Raw genomic sequence first — 14,730 nt, forward strand, 5'->3', positions numbered from 1 at the left:
TAACATCCGCACCAGGCTGGCGCACTGCAGAACATGGGACCTTTTCCCTTTCAGTCCATAAGTTTCACCATTATTTTCAACCAAAACTTGACCATTGATTCCATATTTAGTTCCATCTTTTCCATATTCATGCCACGGAGACAGCGAAGTTCCAAGTAAGATGTTTATTAAACATTTTCAAATGCGACTGTATTCCATTCCAGGTTTTTAAGCAGCAACATTTGATTTCATAAACATCATCGTAAGACATGTTAATATCACCCAATGCATTTCGAGCCGGGCGGCTCTTCGTCAGGGGTTTCTGGAAAATACAACATGAACAGCTATACTCATTGTGCAAGATTTAAAAGTGCTCTTTAACCAAACCATGAACCCACAAACAATAATAGAATCTAAATATCACCCACACCCTCAAGTGAATGCTTTCCACATAAAGTTCTCACCCCTAGTAGTGACCAACATATCGTAGCAACCCATAAACTAATAATCACCCGCTTCATCCAAAAGTAAATGATCGCCACTCTAATCTTTACTTACATAGCACTAAATGCTCATGTGTCCGTACTCTGAATTCGACCAGAGACACTCCTCATCTGCTCTCCCAAGCGACTCTCGCAGCCACGCTCGCACACAAACCGTTATATAACGTATACTCAATCCCACGTGTTCTCAATTACCATTCGCCCACCTGCTGAATACGCAAGCCATTCAAAAAACTATACACCCCAGAATGCACCTTACTATCGCACAAACAATTAAAATAAAAGAGATACACTACACGGACTCACATTCAAACCGCAACTGAACCGATCTGTAAAACAATACTCACACATGCGAAACGCAGTCTCCACTCATATCTAATCATACACCCGAAGGAAATACACCTGAAATAAACCCGAAAACTAAAAAAAAACATATATCGTGAATGCACGTTCCCTCAGTCCTCAACTCCTATAACACCCTTGTTTAGTTCCGATTTCTTTAACGAAAAAGACGGTGGAAAATGAAAGTAACATCCAAAATTTTAAGATAAAAGAAAAAGGAAAAGGAAAGCAGTGTGAAAATAATATGCAATCAGTAATCCAGCGCGATAACAACAGCAGTCCATAATGTGTAAAGTATGACTTTGTCCGGGCTCACATTGATAGTGCAGTCTTGGAAAGGTCTTCCGATGTCTCCGATATTGACATTTGAACTTTACTCGCCATATACAAATGGGGTGCGCCCTTGGTGGGGATGAAGTATTGTGAGCAACAAAAGTAAGAAAAGGGCGCACTCCTTCCCTTTTTTTTTGGTAAACCACATTTTTATAGTACATATTGAACCTTGCGTGCGCAACAATCCTAGTGACCCATCCCTGATCACTCTTTCAACATGAGAACAATAAGGCACGTAACATCCGCACCAGGCTGGCGCACTGCAAGACATGGGACCTTTTCCCTTTCAGTCCATAAGTTTCACCATTATTTTCAACCAAAACTTGACCATTGATTTCATATTTAGTTCCATCTTTTCCATATTCATGCCACGGAGACAGCGAAGTTCCAAGTAAGATGTTTATTAAACATTTTCAAATGCGACTGTATTCCATTCTAGGTTGTTAAGCAGCAACATGTGATTTCATGAACATCATCGTAAGCCTTGTTAATATCACCCAGGCGGTAATTGAGTATACGTTATATAACGGTTTGTGTGTGAGCGTGGCTGCGAGAGTCGCTTGGGAGAGCAGAAGAGGAGTGTCTCTAATCGAATTCAGAGTACGGACACATGAGCATTTAGTGCTAAGTAAGTATAGATTAGAGAGGCGATCATTTACTTTTGGATGAAGCGGGTGATTATTACTTTATGGGTTGCTAAGAATATGTTGGTCACTACTAGGGGTGAGAACTTTATGTGGAAAACATTCACTTGAGAGTGTGGGTGATATTTAGATTCAATTATTGTTCATGGGTTCATTGTTTGGTTAAATAGCACTTTTAAATCTTGCGCAATGAGTATAGCTGTTCATGTTGTATTTTCCAGAAACCCCTGACGAAGAGCCGCCCGGCTCGAAATGCATTGGGTGATATTAACAAAGCTTACGATGATGTTTATGAAATCACATGTTGCTGCTTAAAAACCTGGAATGTAATACAGTCGCATTTGAAAATGTTTAATAAACATCTTACTTGGAACTTCGCTGTCTCCGTGGCATGAATATGGAAAAGATGGAACTAAATATGGAATCAATGGTCAAGTTTTGGTTGAAAATAATGGTGAACTTATGGACTGAAAGGGAAAAGGTCCCATGCTCTGCAGTGCGCCAGCCTGGTGCGAATGTTACGTGCCTTATTGTTCTCATGTGAAAGAGTGACCAGGGATGGGTCACTAGGATTGTTGCGCACGCAAGGTTCAATATGTAAAAAATTTGGTTTACCAAAAAAAGGGAAGGAGTGCGCCCTTTTCTTACTTTTGTTACCTTTAGAGTATGGGCATCAGACTGCCCCCCCTTATTTAGGGTTGATGGTCTGATGTTGATATCTGGCCATCACCGCCATGGATATACTGGCATTGGTGAACAGAAAAATTTATAGAATGGACCCTACAACCAGAGAGAAAGCTCCCTGTGTGTGAGGAGGGTGCTGGTTATTTGTTTTTTAAAAACCAACTCCCACTTTAGGCGGTTGTTTTAAAAAAATAAAAAGTTTGGCGGACGTTTGAAAAAACTGACGTCGACTGTCCATTAAACTTTTCGTACCTTCAGACGAACTGTTGTGATCGTGGTTCCTATAATGGACTGAAATAACTTCTGGGCCAGCAGGTATCTCGAAATTTGGAGAGCGGTAGTCCATCAAGGTTGCAGATGTAATGTTCTCCATCACCCTTACTGATGGGCTAGCACCAGTCAACCTCTAAATCAGGCCCTTAGTAATTAATAAGTAAGGTAAGACTCGAGTTCACAAAGGACAATCATTAGTGATGGAAGAGTCTAGCTGAAAGGCTTCTCTGCATGGTGCCCTTATTTCTTCAAGATAACAAGCAAGGGTCAGTACAGAAAGGATGTGAGTTGGTGTCCTACTTATCTTGCATCCTCCAGTTCCTTACAAAGACACTACAGAGGTGGCCCTTTGGTTCATATAAATTATGCTACCACAGGAGTATTCAGCATTGATCATGATGGTGAAAGATTTGTCAGATTTTTAGTCTATCCACCTGAGAGGTTTTTATACACAATTAAACTGAAAAAAAATGATTTAAGTAGTCGAAGTCAGTCCTTAGAATGTTGCATGGGTCTCTCCCTCGTGGACTAGCATTGGAAACTCCTGCTTTCTTGTCTTTTTATTGTCTACTGACTCCTAATTTCTTCTTTTTTTCCTTTGTTGACTATCGCAGAGTTGAAGGAGGCCTTCCAAGAGTTCGACAAGGATAAGGATGGCTACATCACCTGCAAGGACCTGGGAAACCTGATGAGGACCATGGGGTACATGCCCACAGAGATGGAACTAATCGAGCTGTCACAGCAGATCAACATGAACTGTGAGTGCTCAATAGCGCATATAGATTTATGAGCCTGCAAAGGTGGCCAGAGAGCTATGAGAAGTGGAGGACAGGCATCTGCAGAGGTGGGGGCCATGGACTGCAGAGGTCCTTTTCAGAAGTCTTCAGAGGTGATGATTAGGAATCTGTAAACGTGAAGTGCCAGGTGCCGCAGAAGTCGGTGCTAATTACAAGACTGGGCAACTTGCCACTTAAGTCATTCTGGTTTTTCAATGATCTGAAATCCTGCTTCAAAGTGCTGTTAGAGCCTACACCTGACAATAACAAAACACACAAGATGATGGTCGAATGTTGCACAATGGCAAATGATTCACCCCCAGTCACAGATCTGGGTTTAATCCATCGTTATTTTGCTCACCAAGCCACCCCAGTTCAGACATGGCCATATGCAAATCAGTCTTGACCCTGTGCCTCATGGGAACAGTCCAGCCCGAACTGTCAAGCCATGTCTTCCCTGGACCGGAATCAAGCATCCTAGGACCGGTTTCTGGCTATCAGCCGTCTTCAGCGAGGATAGCTTGACTCCAGTGGCTTAGTGAGCACGGGACCCATGCCTGGGCATACCCTTCCCACATAGGGAAAACAGCAAAACACACAAGATGATGGACGAATGTTGCTCAATGGCAAACGATTCACCCCCAGTCACAGATCTGGGTTTAATCCATGGTTATTTTGCTCACCAAGCCACCCCAGTTCAGACATGGCCATATGCAAATCAGTCTTGACCCTGTGCCTCATGGGAACAGTCCAGCCCGTACTGCCAAGCCATGTCTTCCCTGGACCGGAATCAAGCATCCTAGGACCGGTTTCTGGCTATCCGCCGTCTTCAGCGAGGATAGCTTGACTCCAGTGGCTTAGTGAGCACGGTACCCATGTCTGGGCATACCCTTCCCACATAGGGTGAACAGCAAAACACACAAGATGATGGACGAATGTTGCACAATGGCAAACGATTCACCCCCAGTCACAGATCTGGGTTTAATCCATCATTATTTTGCTCACCAATCCACCCCAGTTCAGACAAGGCCATATGCAAATCAGTCTTGACCCTGTGCCTCATGGGAACAGTCCAGCCCGAACTGCCAAGCCATGTCTTCCCTTGACCGGAATCAAGCATCCTAGGACCGGTTTCTGGCTATCAGCCATCTTCAGCGAGGATAGCTTGACTCCAGTGGCTTAGTGAGCACGGGACCCACGTCTGGGCATACTTTTCCCACATAGGGTGAACAGCAAAACACACAAGATGATGGACGAATGTTGCACAATGGCAAACGATTCACTCCCAGTCACAGATCTGGGTTTAATCCATGGTTATTTTGCTCACCAAGCCACCCCAGTTCAGACATGGCCATATGCAAATCAGTCTTGACCCTGTGCCTCATGGGAACAGTCCAGCCCGAACTGCCAAGCCATGTCTTCCCTGGACCGGAATCAAGCATCCTACGACCGGTTTCTGGCTATCAGCCGTCTTCAGCGAGGATAGCTTGACTCCAGTGGCTTAGTGAGCACGGGACCCACGTCTGGGCATACCCTTTCCACATAGGGTGAACAGCAAAACACACAAGATGATGGACGAATGTTGCACAATGGCAAACGATTCACCCCCAGTCACAAATCTGGGTTTAATCCATCGTTATTTTGCTCACCAAGCCACCACAGTTCAGACATGACCATATGCAAATCAGTCTTGACACTGTGCCTCTTGGGAACAGTCCAGCCCGAACTGCCAAGCCATGTCTTCCCTGGACCGGACTCAAGCATCCATGGACCGGTTTCTGGCTATCCGCCGTCTTCAGCGAGGATAGCTTGACTCCAGTGGATTAGTGAGCACGGGACCCACGTCTGGGCATACCCTTCCCACATAGGGTGAACAGCAAAACACACAAGATGATGGACGAATGTTGCACAATGGCAAACGATTCACTCCCAGTCACAGATCTGGGTTTAATCCATGGTTATTTTGCTCACCAAGCCACCCCAGTTCAGACATGGCCATATGCAAATCAGTCTTGACCCTGTGCCTCATGGGAACAGTCCAGCCCGAACTGCCAAGCCATGTCTTCCCTGGACCGGAATCAAGCATCCTACGACCGGTTTCTGGCTATCAGCCGTCTTCAGCGAGGATAGCTTGACTCCAGTGGCTTAGTGAGCACGGGACCCACGTCTGGGCATACCCTTTCCACATAGGGTGAACAGCAAAACACACAAGATGATGGACGAATGTTGCACAATGGCAAACGATTCACCCCCAGTCACAAATCTGGGTTTAATCCATCGTTATTTTGCTCACCAAGCCACCACAGTTCAGACATGACCATATGCAAATCAGTCTTGACACTGTGCCTCTTGGGAACAGTCCAGCCCGAACTGCCAAGCCATGTCTTCCCTGGACCGGACTCAAGCATCCATGGACCGGTTTCTGGCTATCCGCCGTCTTCAGCGAGGATAGCTTGACTCCAGTGGATTAGTGAGCACGGGACCCACGTCTGGGCATACCCTTCCCACATAGGGTGAACAGCAAAACACACAAGATGATGGACGAATGTTGCACAATGGCAAACGATTCACCCCCAGTCACAAATCTGGGTTTAATCCATCGTTATTTTGCTCACCAAGCCACCACAGTTCAGACATGACCATATGCAAATCAGTCTTGACACTGTGCCTCTTGGGAACAGTCCAGCCCGAACTGCCAAGCCATGTCTTCCCTGGACCGGAATCAAGCATCCTACTGAGGTTCCGTGACGATTTTACTCGTGTTTATAACATTGTCGTAAATACATAATTTTGGTATCAGTGAACCGCAAATGATCCATTTAGTATATCCTGGTGTTTTCGCTATGCTACGAGCAAGAGCACTCCAGTTACAAACACATTTCTGTTCTACCCGTGGCATCCATCTTAGAACACGGAAGCCATTTTGTATTCCTTGCCCTCACATAGTCAATGGACACGCAATGACCCCTTTTCATTAAAGGACACGTAGGCTTTAACCGGCGATTCACCTTGCTAGTGACACGTGCACTTTAGGCCAGCAACGCTGTGGCAGTATGACTCGGCAAGAACTGCCTCCCCAGCCTGAGGCCAGTCCTGCTATACTGGTTCTTGTGTTCGTTGGCCTGATCATGATTAGGCGGCCGAAGCTGGTAACCGTGCCCATTTACGACCCACAAACATTTCTTATCCTGTCTTTCTATCTTCTGCACCTGGCTCTGCTCCTTTCCTTCTGGGCCTTTATTAGGGGGAGGTAACGAAATTTACGATGAGGCGGTCCGGGTCTTGAATGAAGAATTGACATGGGATTATGATGGACTAGTGGGAACCCCTCATTTGTAATGTTTTGACATCAGATACTGTTGACGATCCCTGTGCAACGCCAAATATTTATTGTTTAAGACACGAACGTTTAGAACTGTGGTAACATGTAAAGAATTTGCCTGAAGCCCAATATTTAGTATATAAGGAGCAACCCTCTTTGTACAAATCGAACAGGCTCCTAGATACTGCCCATGTGTAGTTTCTGTGACTTCTGTGTCCCTGCAGTAATAAACCTTTGGTCTTTGACGCCACCATCGAGAAGCCCGTGTTTCTGTTTGTTTGTGCACCGAGACAGGTGGAACTCCGGGGTCTTCGGGTGTTATCCCTGACACCTCTGGACGGAACCAAAAAGTCCAGAACTCCAATTGGCGCCCAACGTGGGGCGACGTCATTCGGTACCGGTCCAAAAGCCTGAAGAGTTCGAGGAGCTTCGTGTGAAGATTTCAGAGGGAGGCGCCCCACTTCATCGATCCCGGCATATCGCAAAAGTGGCCCCGACGTTCTCTTCCACGAGGGTTCCCGTTCAGACGGCTGCAGTGGTCCGTTGCCTTGACCGTCGCCCTGTCTTGGACCCGAGGTGCAGTCCTCAGTACGGCGAAACGTGACGGGTTTCTCCTTGGTGACGTCTTCAGTGCCTCAGTTAAGTATTCAGTGGTTGCTAGTTGGTTATTTTGTAAGGGTTGCTCCTATTTGGATAATCCTTTTAGTTCTCAGTTCAGTTCAGTTCTGTAAGGTTATCACTGGTTATTCTGGTTACGATAATCATTCTGTTCAGTTCAGGTATCGATACATTTGTCAGTTCTGGTAGGCCTAAGTTCTTGGTTCGAGTGCGCATCTTTTCTGTTTGTGTCTTGTTTGTTTTGTGTTCCGGATTATAAAATGGTAAGTCGGAAAAATTGTATGTTGTCTTGTTTTAGTTGCAACAGTGATTCCCAGTTGGAGGACTCGTGTTTGGTTCCTCCGATTGGAACTCCCCTTTATGATCTATATTGCAAATTTGGTGTGGGCCCTATCTCTTATAATGAGGTATGGATCCGCTACACAGAGAAAGATGGTGTCCTTAGTTGGCCACAACATGGTAGTTTTGAACCTGAAGTTCTCGATAATCTAGAAAGAAGGTTGTTTAAGAAGAAAGCCCGGCCGGCAATGTTTGATTCTTTCCGTTATTGGCGAAAAGAATCTAAACAGAGAGAAATTAAAAAGTTGAAGAAAGAACAGAAAGAGCAAGAGTTGACTTTAGAACAGTCTGCTAGGCAGCTGCAACTCAACAAGTCTGAGAAAGCGATGGAGGTGGCCGATAGAGAGCGTAATTTAGCGATAGACAAGTGCTATCCTGCTTTGCCATCGAGTACGGCTAAGATAGTAGAGGACCCTGAAAAGGATCCCCTGTTGTCTTACTTGTTACGATCACCCCCACCGTATGCACAGGGTGCTACGGCTCCACCTATACCGAATGTTCAATTACCGGTTGCTGGACAACCTGGTGTCCCTGTTTCCGCTCCCCTGAATCAAGTTCCTGTACCTCCTGTGGTCAATATTAATGTTCCTTCGACAACCCCTCTTCTAGGGTTGCCGGTTTCTTTACCTATGCCTGTGTCGCTCACACCTGCTACTTCACAAGCTATTTTTCCTGCTACTCCTACTGTTCCTGATCTATCTGTTCCAACTGCTACTCTATTCACTGCCTCTGTTAATATTATGACTCCGCTTTCTGTTCGTCGAAGAATCACTGATTCTGTCTCTAATATTCTATCTCCCTTCTATAAAACTCTGATTAAGACTCCTACCTCTGACTCTGTGCAGAGACGTAGTCAGCTTCCCAGTACTGAAGAAAAAGGAATACTAGATTCCACTGCTCTTAGATGGGTTTCGAAAGTTGGAAGATATAATGTACAAAATGTATTAGATACATTTATGCAATGGAACGAACCGACACAACGATATGTGTTCGATGAAATGTGTTTCCTTCTACGTGAGGAATTGGAAGAGGATGACCCTGAATCAAATCTAGGAGAATTAATTAATGTACAGAAAGAGTTTGCTGCAGGTATGATAGTTGGACAAAATATAAAAGAAGCGATGGAACTGATTTTAAATTATAGGAATGACCCATCCCTTCGTTCACCGAGAGGATTAGAGAAACGTAGTACGAAACGAAATCGTCAATATCCAATGAGAGAGGTTCCACCAATTTGGCGTGAAGCTGTGCAAGCTAATGCAAACCTTGGTATTGCAGCCGCTCCGGCCCAATTCCAGAGAGTCTGGATACATATTCCATGGAAGCGAGCTGAAGTATTAGCAGTGAAACAGGCCTTGCCAGATCCGCGTAAAAATCCTGCAGGGTACTATAAAGAGTTGGCTCAAACAGTTGACGCTTGTGTATTGAATCTTGCTGACATAGATCTGCTATTTGGTAATGTAGTACCGCAACCAATTTGGGCTAAAATTCGTAAAGAGAATCATCCAGTTGCCCTAGGTGGTGACTGGGCAGCTATAATTGCAGCGGATGGTCAACAAACAGGTGGTTCCAAACCTGAACCTTTAATTGCTAATTTGCCTGGTAGAATAATCGATTTAATGAAAACCTTGATGCCAGCATTGCGCGTTAACTGGGACAAATTGTCCGCGTGCAAACAAAAGAAAGACGAAAGCGTCTCCGACTTTTTCACAAGATTCGAAGAGACTTTCGTGGATCATAGTGGTCAGGATATGAGCACAGAAGGAGGCCAGAGATTATTTGTTGATAAATTTGTGCACAATCTGTTGCCAGAACTTAGTGGTAAATTAAAGAATTCTGAAAGTGCGTGGGCTGTCTCTACGACTGCGCAAATACTTGCTACTGCTCAGTACTATGAAAATAGGGATAAAGAAGAGAAGGAAAAATCAGATAAAAAGACGAAAGATTTAAAAACTAAAGTACTTTTACAGCAAGCTTATCCGCCTCGCATGAATCAGACGAATATGCAGCAAGGGTCATATCAAAGAACGGATTATAATTTTCAAAGACCACAATACCAATGGAATCAATGTGCTTATTGCAAAAAGGAAGGTCATTACAAAAGTGAATGTCCAGTTCGAACGCAAAATAATGCTGCGGCAGCTCAGAGAGGTCGTGGTAGTCCTATGCAAAACTCTAGAGGTCGAGGACGAGGTGCTATGCCTCCGCAGACGAGTGATCGCCCCTCTAATTATTTCGACCAGCGAAATGGACAATCTGCCCAACAGAATAGGTCTCCACAGTATCATGTCGAAGACTATTATGAAGCTAGTGAGGAAGTTCAGCAAAGTGAGTACTAGGACAGCCATGGACAAAGAGAGGGAGTAGTATCAGTTCCAGTAGATCAGAGTGGGCCTTATGTCGCAGTAGCAACATCAGGTATAGTCGAACCGTTTCTGTTGGATACTGGTGCAGCAAAAAGTTCTATCATACATGCGAAACTCCCTGGCGCACCTCTGTCTGGCTCAACAAACGTTTCAGTAGGTTTTTCGGGCGCCCCTGTTCACAACCCTGTTTCTGGTCCTTTGTCTATTTCTGTTGGACCACGTCAATTGAAAGCACCCCTGATTTTGACGACAGGTTGTAACGAAAATCTGCTTGGTTTAGACTTGTTAAAACGCCTGTACGCGACATTGTACTGTTCTCCAGCAGGAGTACAGCTTACGTTGGGTAAAAGAATAATCTCCCCGATGTACTTGTCGATGGATGCGCTCCCACCAGAGCTGCGTTCACTCCCTGATACTATTTGGGCGACTGGTCCTAATGATGTAGGTCTATTGGAAATTCCACCCTATGTAGTAACTTTGAAAGCAAATGTTAAACTTCCACGAATTCCACAATACAGAATCTCTAATGAAGGTGAGCGTGCGCTCCTACTGATAGTACAAGACCTGATCAAGAAAGACGTTATAGAAGAGACTAGAGGTAATGTCTGTAATAGTCCTGTACTGCCTATTTTGAAACGAACTGACCCTACAAAGCCTCCAGTATATAGGTTCGTAATTGATCTCAGAGAGGTTAATAAAATTGTGATCCCACAGTTTCCTGTGGTTCCAGACATTACTGCATTGTTAACGTTGATTCCTGCTACAGCAGCATGGTTTTCAGTTGTCGACTTGAAAAATGCCTTTTTCAGCATTCCGATAGCCGAGGAAAGCAGAGATATCTTCGGTTTCTCTCTAGGAGGACGAAGTTTTAGATTTAAACGCGCTCCACAAGGTTATTGTGAAGGCCCATCCATTTACAGTCAAGCATTAAAAAGCCAGTTAGATTCCTTTGTACTTCCTCGTGGTTCTGCTTTAGTACAGTATGTCGATGATCTTCTAGTGGCTGCCGATGACAAGGAAACTTGCAAAACAGCTACGATTTCTTTATTGCATCACTTGTCAGATTTGAATCACAAGGTGTCACCTTCAAAAATGCAATACTGCTGCCAAGAAGTGACCTACCTAGGTCATCTCTTGTCAAAGGAGGGAAGGAAGTTGACCCCAGAGAGAATAAAAGCAATTACACAGATGAACGTTCCTAGCACGCAGAGAGAAGTACGTGCCTTTTTGGGTATTACCTCATATTGTAGGCAATGGATCCCAAATGTTTCTCTTCTAGCAAAACCATTGGTAGCCTTGACTGGGAAAGGTGTTCCGAGTCCGGTACCATGGTCTGCTGAATGTCAGCAGAGTTTTTCGGAGTTACGAAATGCACTGTGTTCAGCACCTGTATTGGGTACACCCGACTACCGTAAGCCATTCACGCTCTATGTCCACGAGAGAGAAGGTTGTGCATTGAGTGTTTTGACGCAGAAATTTGGTGATAAACAACGCCCTTGTGCGTATTTTTCATCAACATTAGATCCAGTAGCTAGAGCATTGCCTAGTTGCTTGAGAGCTACAGCCGCAGCTGCAGCTTCCATTCGACAATCTGCTGGTTTAGTAATGAACAACATGCTAGTAGTTATGGTTCCTCATGCTGTGGATACACTCATGAACCGAACCAAAACGCAGCACCTTACCAGTGCTAGATTATCAGGTTATGAACTGACACTGTTGGCTAGTCATATTCAGATCAAAAGATGCAATGTATTGAATCCAGCAACATTGTTGCCGACTAGCGAAGAGTCGAGTGATTCCGAACCACACGACTGTTGTTTCAAAACTGAGGAAGAAACAAAAGGACGAATCGATCTAAAAGACACTCCGTTGTCAGATCCAGATGGCACGTTGTATGTTGACGGGTCTTGCTTCAAATTGGAGAATGGTGATGTGACTGCTGCTTATGCAGTAACAACTTTGAGTACGATTGTGGAGACTGCAAGAGTGAGTCAGAATTCTGCCCAGGCCGCAGAATTGATCGCGCTAACAAGAGCGTGCGTTTTAGCTAAGGGAAAGAGAGTGAATGTGTTCACAGATAGTCAGTACGCGTTCGGCGTGGCCCATAGTTTTGGCCGTTTGTGGAAAGAAAGAGGTTTCATTACGTCCCATGGGACTAAGATTCAACATGGTCAGCTAGTTAATGACTTGTTGGAATCTCTAACCTTGCCGACTGAAGTTGCGATTGTGAAATGCAGTGCTCATAAAGCAATCACGGATGATGTTGGTCGTGGGAATGCTTTTGCTGATGAGATTGCAAAACAGACAGCTAGAAATATGATGAGTAGAATGTATGTTGCAACGTCTGCAAGATGGATTTCTGAGTCTGGAATGTGTGAGAACACAGTGGAAAGCGTGAAGGAAATTCAGAAAGAGGCGACTGAGGAGGAAAAACTTGCATGGAGAGAGAGCACGGGTAAATTGGACTCGAGTGGGTGTTGGATTGACTTGTCGGAACAACAGCGTTGGATGTTGCCTGATGCGTATGTGCTTGCAGTAGTAACGATGGCACATGGAACAGCGCACATCAGTTCAAAAGGGATTTGTAAGATGTTGGCTCCGGTCTGGAAGAATGACGGGATTAGTAAGTGTGCAGAGAGAGTGGTGAAAAATTGTATGGTATGCTTGATGCATAATCCTGGCAAGGGAATCCCCACACCTGCAGGTCACTTCGCTCCTCCTTCCTGCCCCTTTGAGGTGATCCAGCTAGACTTCATTCACATGGATCGTTGCAATAACCTGAAATACGTCCTAGTGGTAGTTTGTGCTTTCTCCAGATGGATCGAAGCATACCCACTGAAGGACAATACTGCCTTATCCACTGCCAAAATTCTTCTTAAAGAATACTTCCCCAGATACGGAATGCCACGGATTGCATGGTCAGACAACGGAAGTGAGTTCGTAGGGAAAGTTATGCAGAGTGTGTGTGCCGGCCTAGGGATTAGACAGAAATTTCATAGTGCGAATCATCCCCAGTCCGCGGGTTTAGTCGAGGGTTACAATGGCACCCTTAAACTGAAACTCGCTAAGATACAAGCATCCACGGGTTTGTCCTGGCCAGACGCATTGCCTTTGGCTTTGCTATCAACAAGAGCAACTGTACATTCTAGAGTAGGGCTTAGTCCTTACGAAATAGTTTTTGGCCGTCCTGCAAATGTTTGGGGGGTACCTAGACCGAAAGAATTTAAGCAGCTGGAATACCCAATGTTAATTGATTACCTTTTCGACTTGACTGCTAAATTGAGTCTTATTCACCAACAGGTTTTCGATGCATTGCCAAAGCCACCGGAGAGTCCAGGCCATCAGCTGAAACCGGGTGATCAGGTGGTCATCAGAAATTTTGCAAGAACAAAAAAATCTTCAGCCCAGATTCATTGGCCCATTCCAAGTCCTGCTAGCAACGAGAACTGCTATTCGTGTGGCCGGAAGGAAAAATTGGATCCATACGACACATGCTAAACGTGTGCCTCTGCCACTTCCTTACGACAACTGGGTAAAGAAAGGAATCGGTGCCTCTGAAACAGAACAAGTCCCCAGGTTCATACCTTTCAGCGATGCAGAACTAATCACGGATTCACCAAATTCTGACTCTCCTCCTGAAACTGCTCTTTTGAACCCTGAACATTTGTCATCTGCACCCAATGAACCTTTGCCATCTGCGAACGTGAACATTGCAACGTCAGCTGAAAATACATTGTTTCCAGATCAGACAGCTCCTGCAAAACTGAGATACAACTTACGTTCTCGCAATATGGACAAATAAAGCAGGAAACTGCCTATTTTTAGATTTGAATTTGCTATACATTGCCTCCAGCCAGGAAGTTTGCTAATACTTTGTATTGTTTCTTTTTGTTTTAAAATTGCCTTGCCGTCTGGGTAGCCGTAGGGTCGTGGCTGTGTACCTAGTTGAATCTGCAGGGGTCAGGCACAAGGTCGATCTTTCTGTTAGTTCTGGGAACTCCCAGGGCTGATAGAGGCATTTTCATCTACGTACACATCATCAGTGGTCGCGAACGGTCGTAGAAGATGGAGCTTCCTGAGCTACAACGAGAAAATGTAATTTATGTTCGCAGAAATAGACTGTACAGAATACTACACAGCAAATGCTTTCTAATGCAATGTGCAGTTAAATTTTTAATTGTTTTGATAACGTTGGTGGGTGGAATCGTCTTTGGTGTACATTTGATTTTTATGCCAGTAACTACAGTACCTTCCCTTGACCCTACTGCTTCTACGGTTTTTTCTATGCATTCTTTTCACTCATTTCCTGAACACGAACAAGCTCGACGCTCAGAATTTATTAACAATACATTTGTACAGCTCTTGCATCAACACCAACTGATAGTTAATACTACAGACTGCTGGGTGTGTGGCTTGATACCTCACACTATGGATAAAGGCATTCCCTATCTAGTCTTGCCTTTCAGCTATAATGGATCATTTCAGGCCTTTCAGACCATTTTTTCATATGCCCTTGAGACCTATCCTTCGCGTCCACCACGGTCCACTAAA

At 44.8% G+C, this 14,730-nt stretch overlaps 1 protein-coding gene across 2 annotated transcripts in view; it reads left to right on the forward strand.

The window, feature by feature from the left end:
* The window catches only part of LOC144766786 (calcium-binding protein 5-like), a 244,194-nt gene that overhangs the window by 174,815 nt on the left and 54,649 nt on the right, over window positions 1-14,730 (forward strand). Inside the window, exon 5 of one of the 2 annotated variants that reach the window (XM_078650517.1) lies at window positions 3,373-3,516. In XM_078650517.1, coding sequence (XP_078506643.1) covers window positions 3,373-3,516 — 144 coding nt within the window. The remainder of the gene's footprint in view (window positions 1-3,372; window positions 3,517-14,730) is intronic. The other variant, XM_078650518.1, reaches the window with a different exon arrangement.

This window comes from Lissotriton helveticus, chromosome 7 (genome assembly GCF_964261635.1).
Source record: "Lissotriton helveticus chromosome 7, aLisHel1.1, whole genome shotgun sequence".
NCBI classification, from domain to species: Eukaryota; Metazoa; Chordata; class Amphibia; order Caudata; family Salamandridae; genus Lissotriton; species Lissotriton helveticus.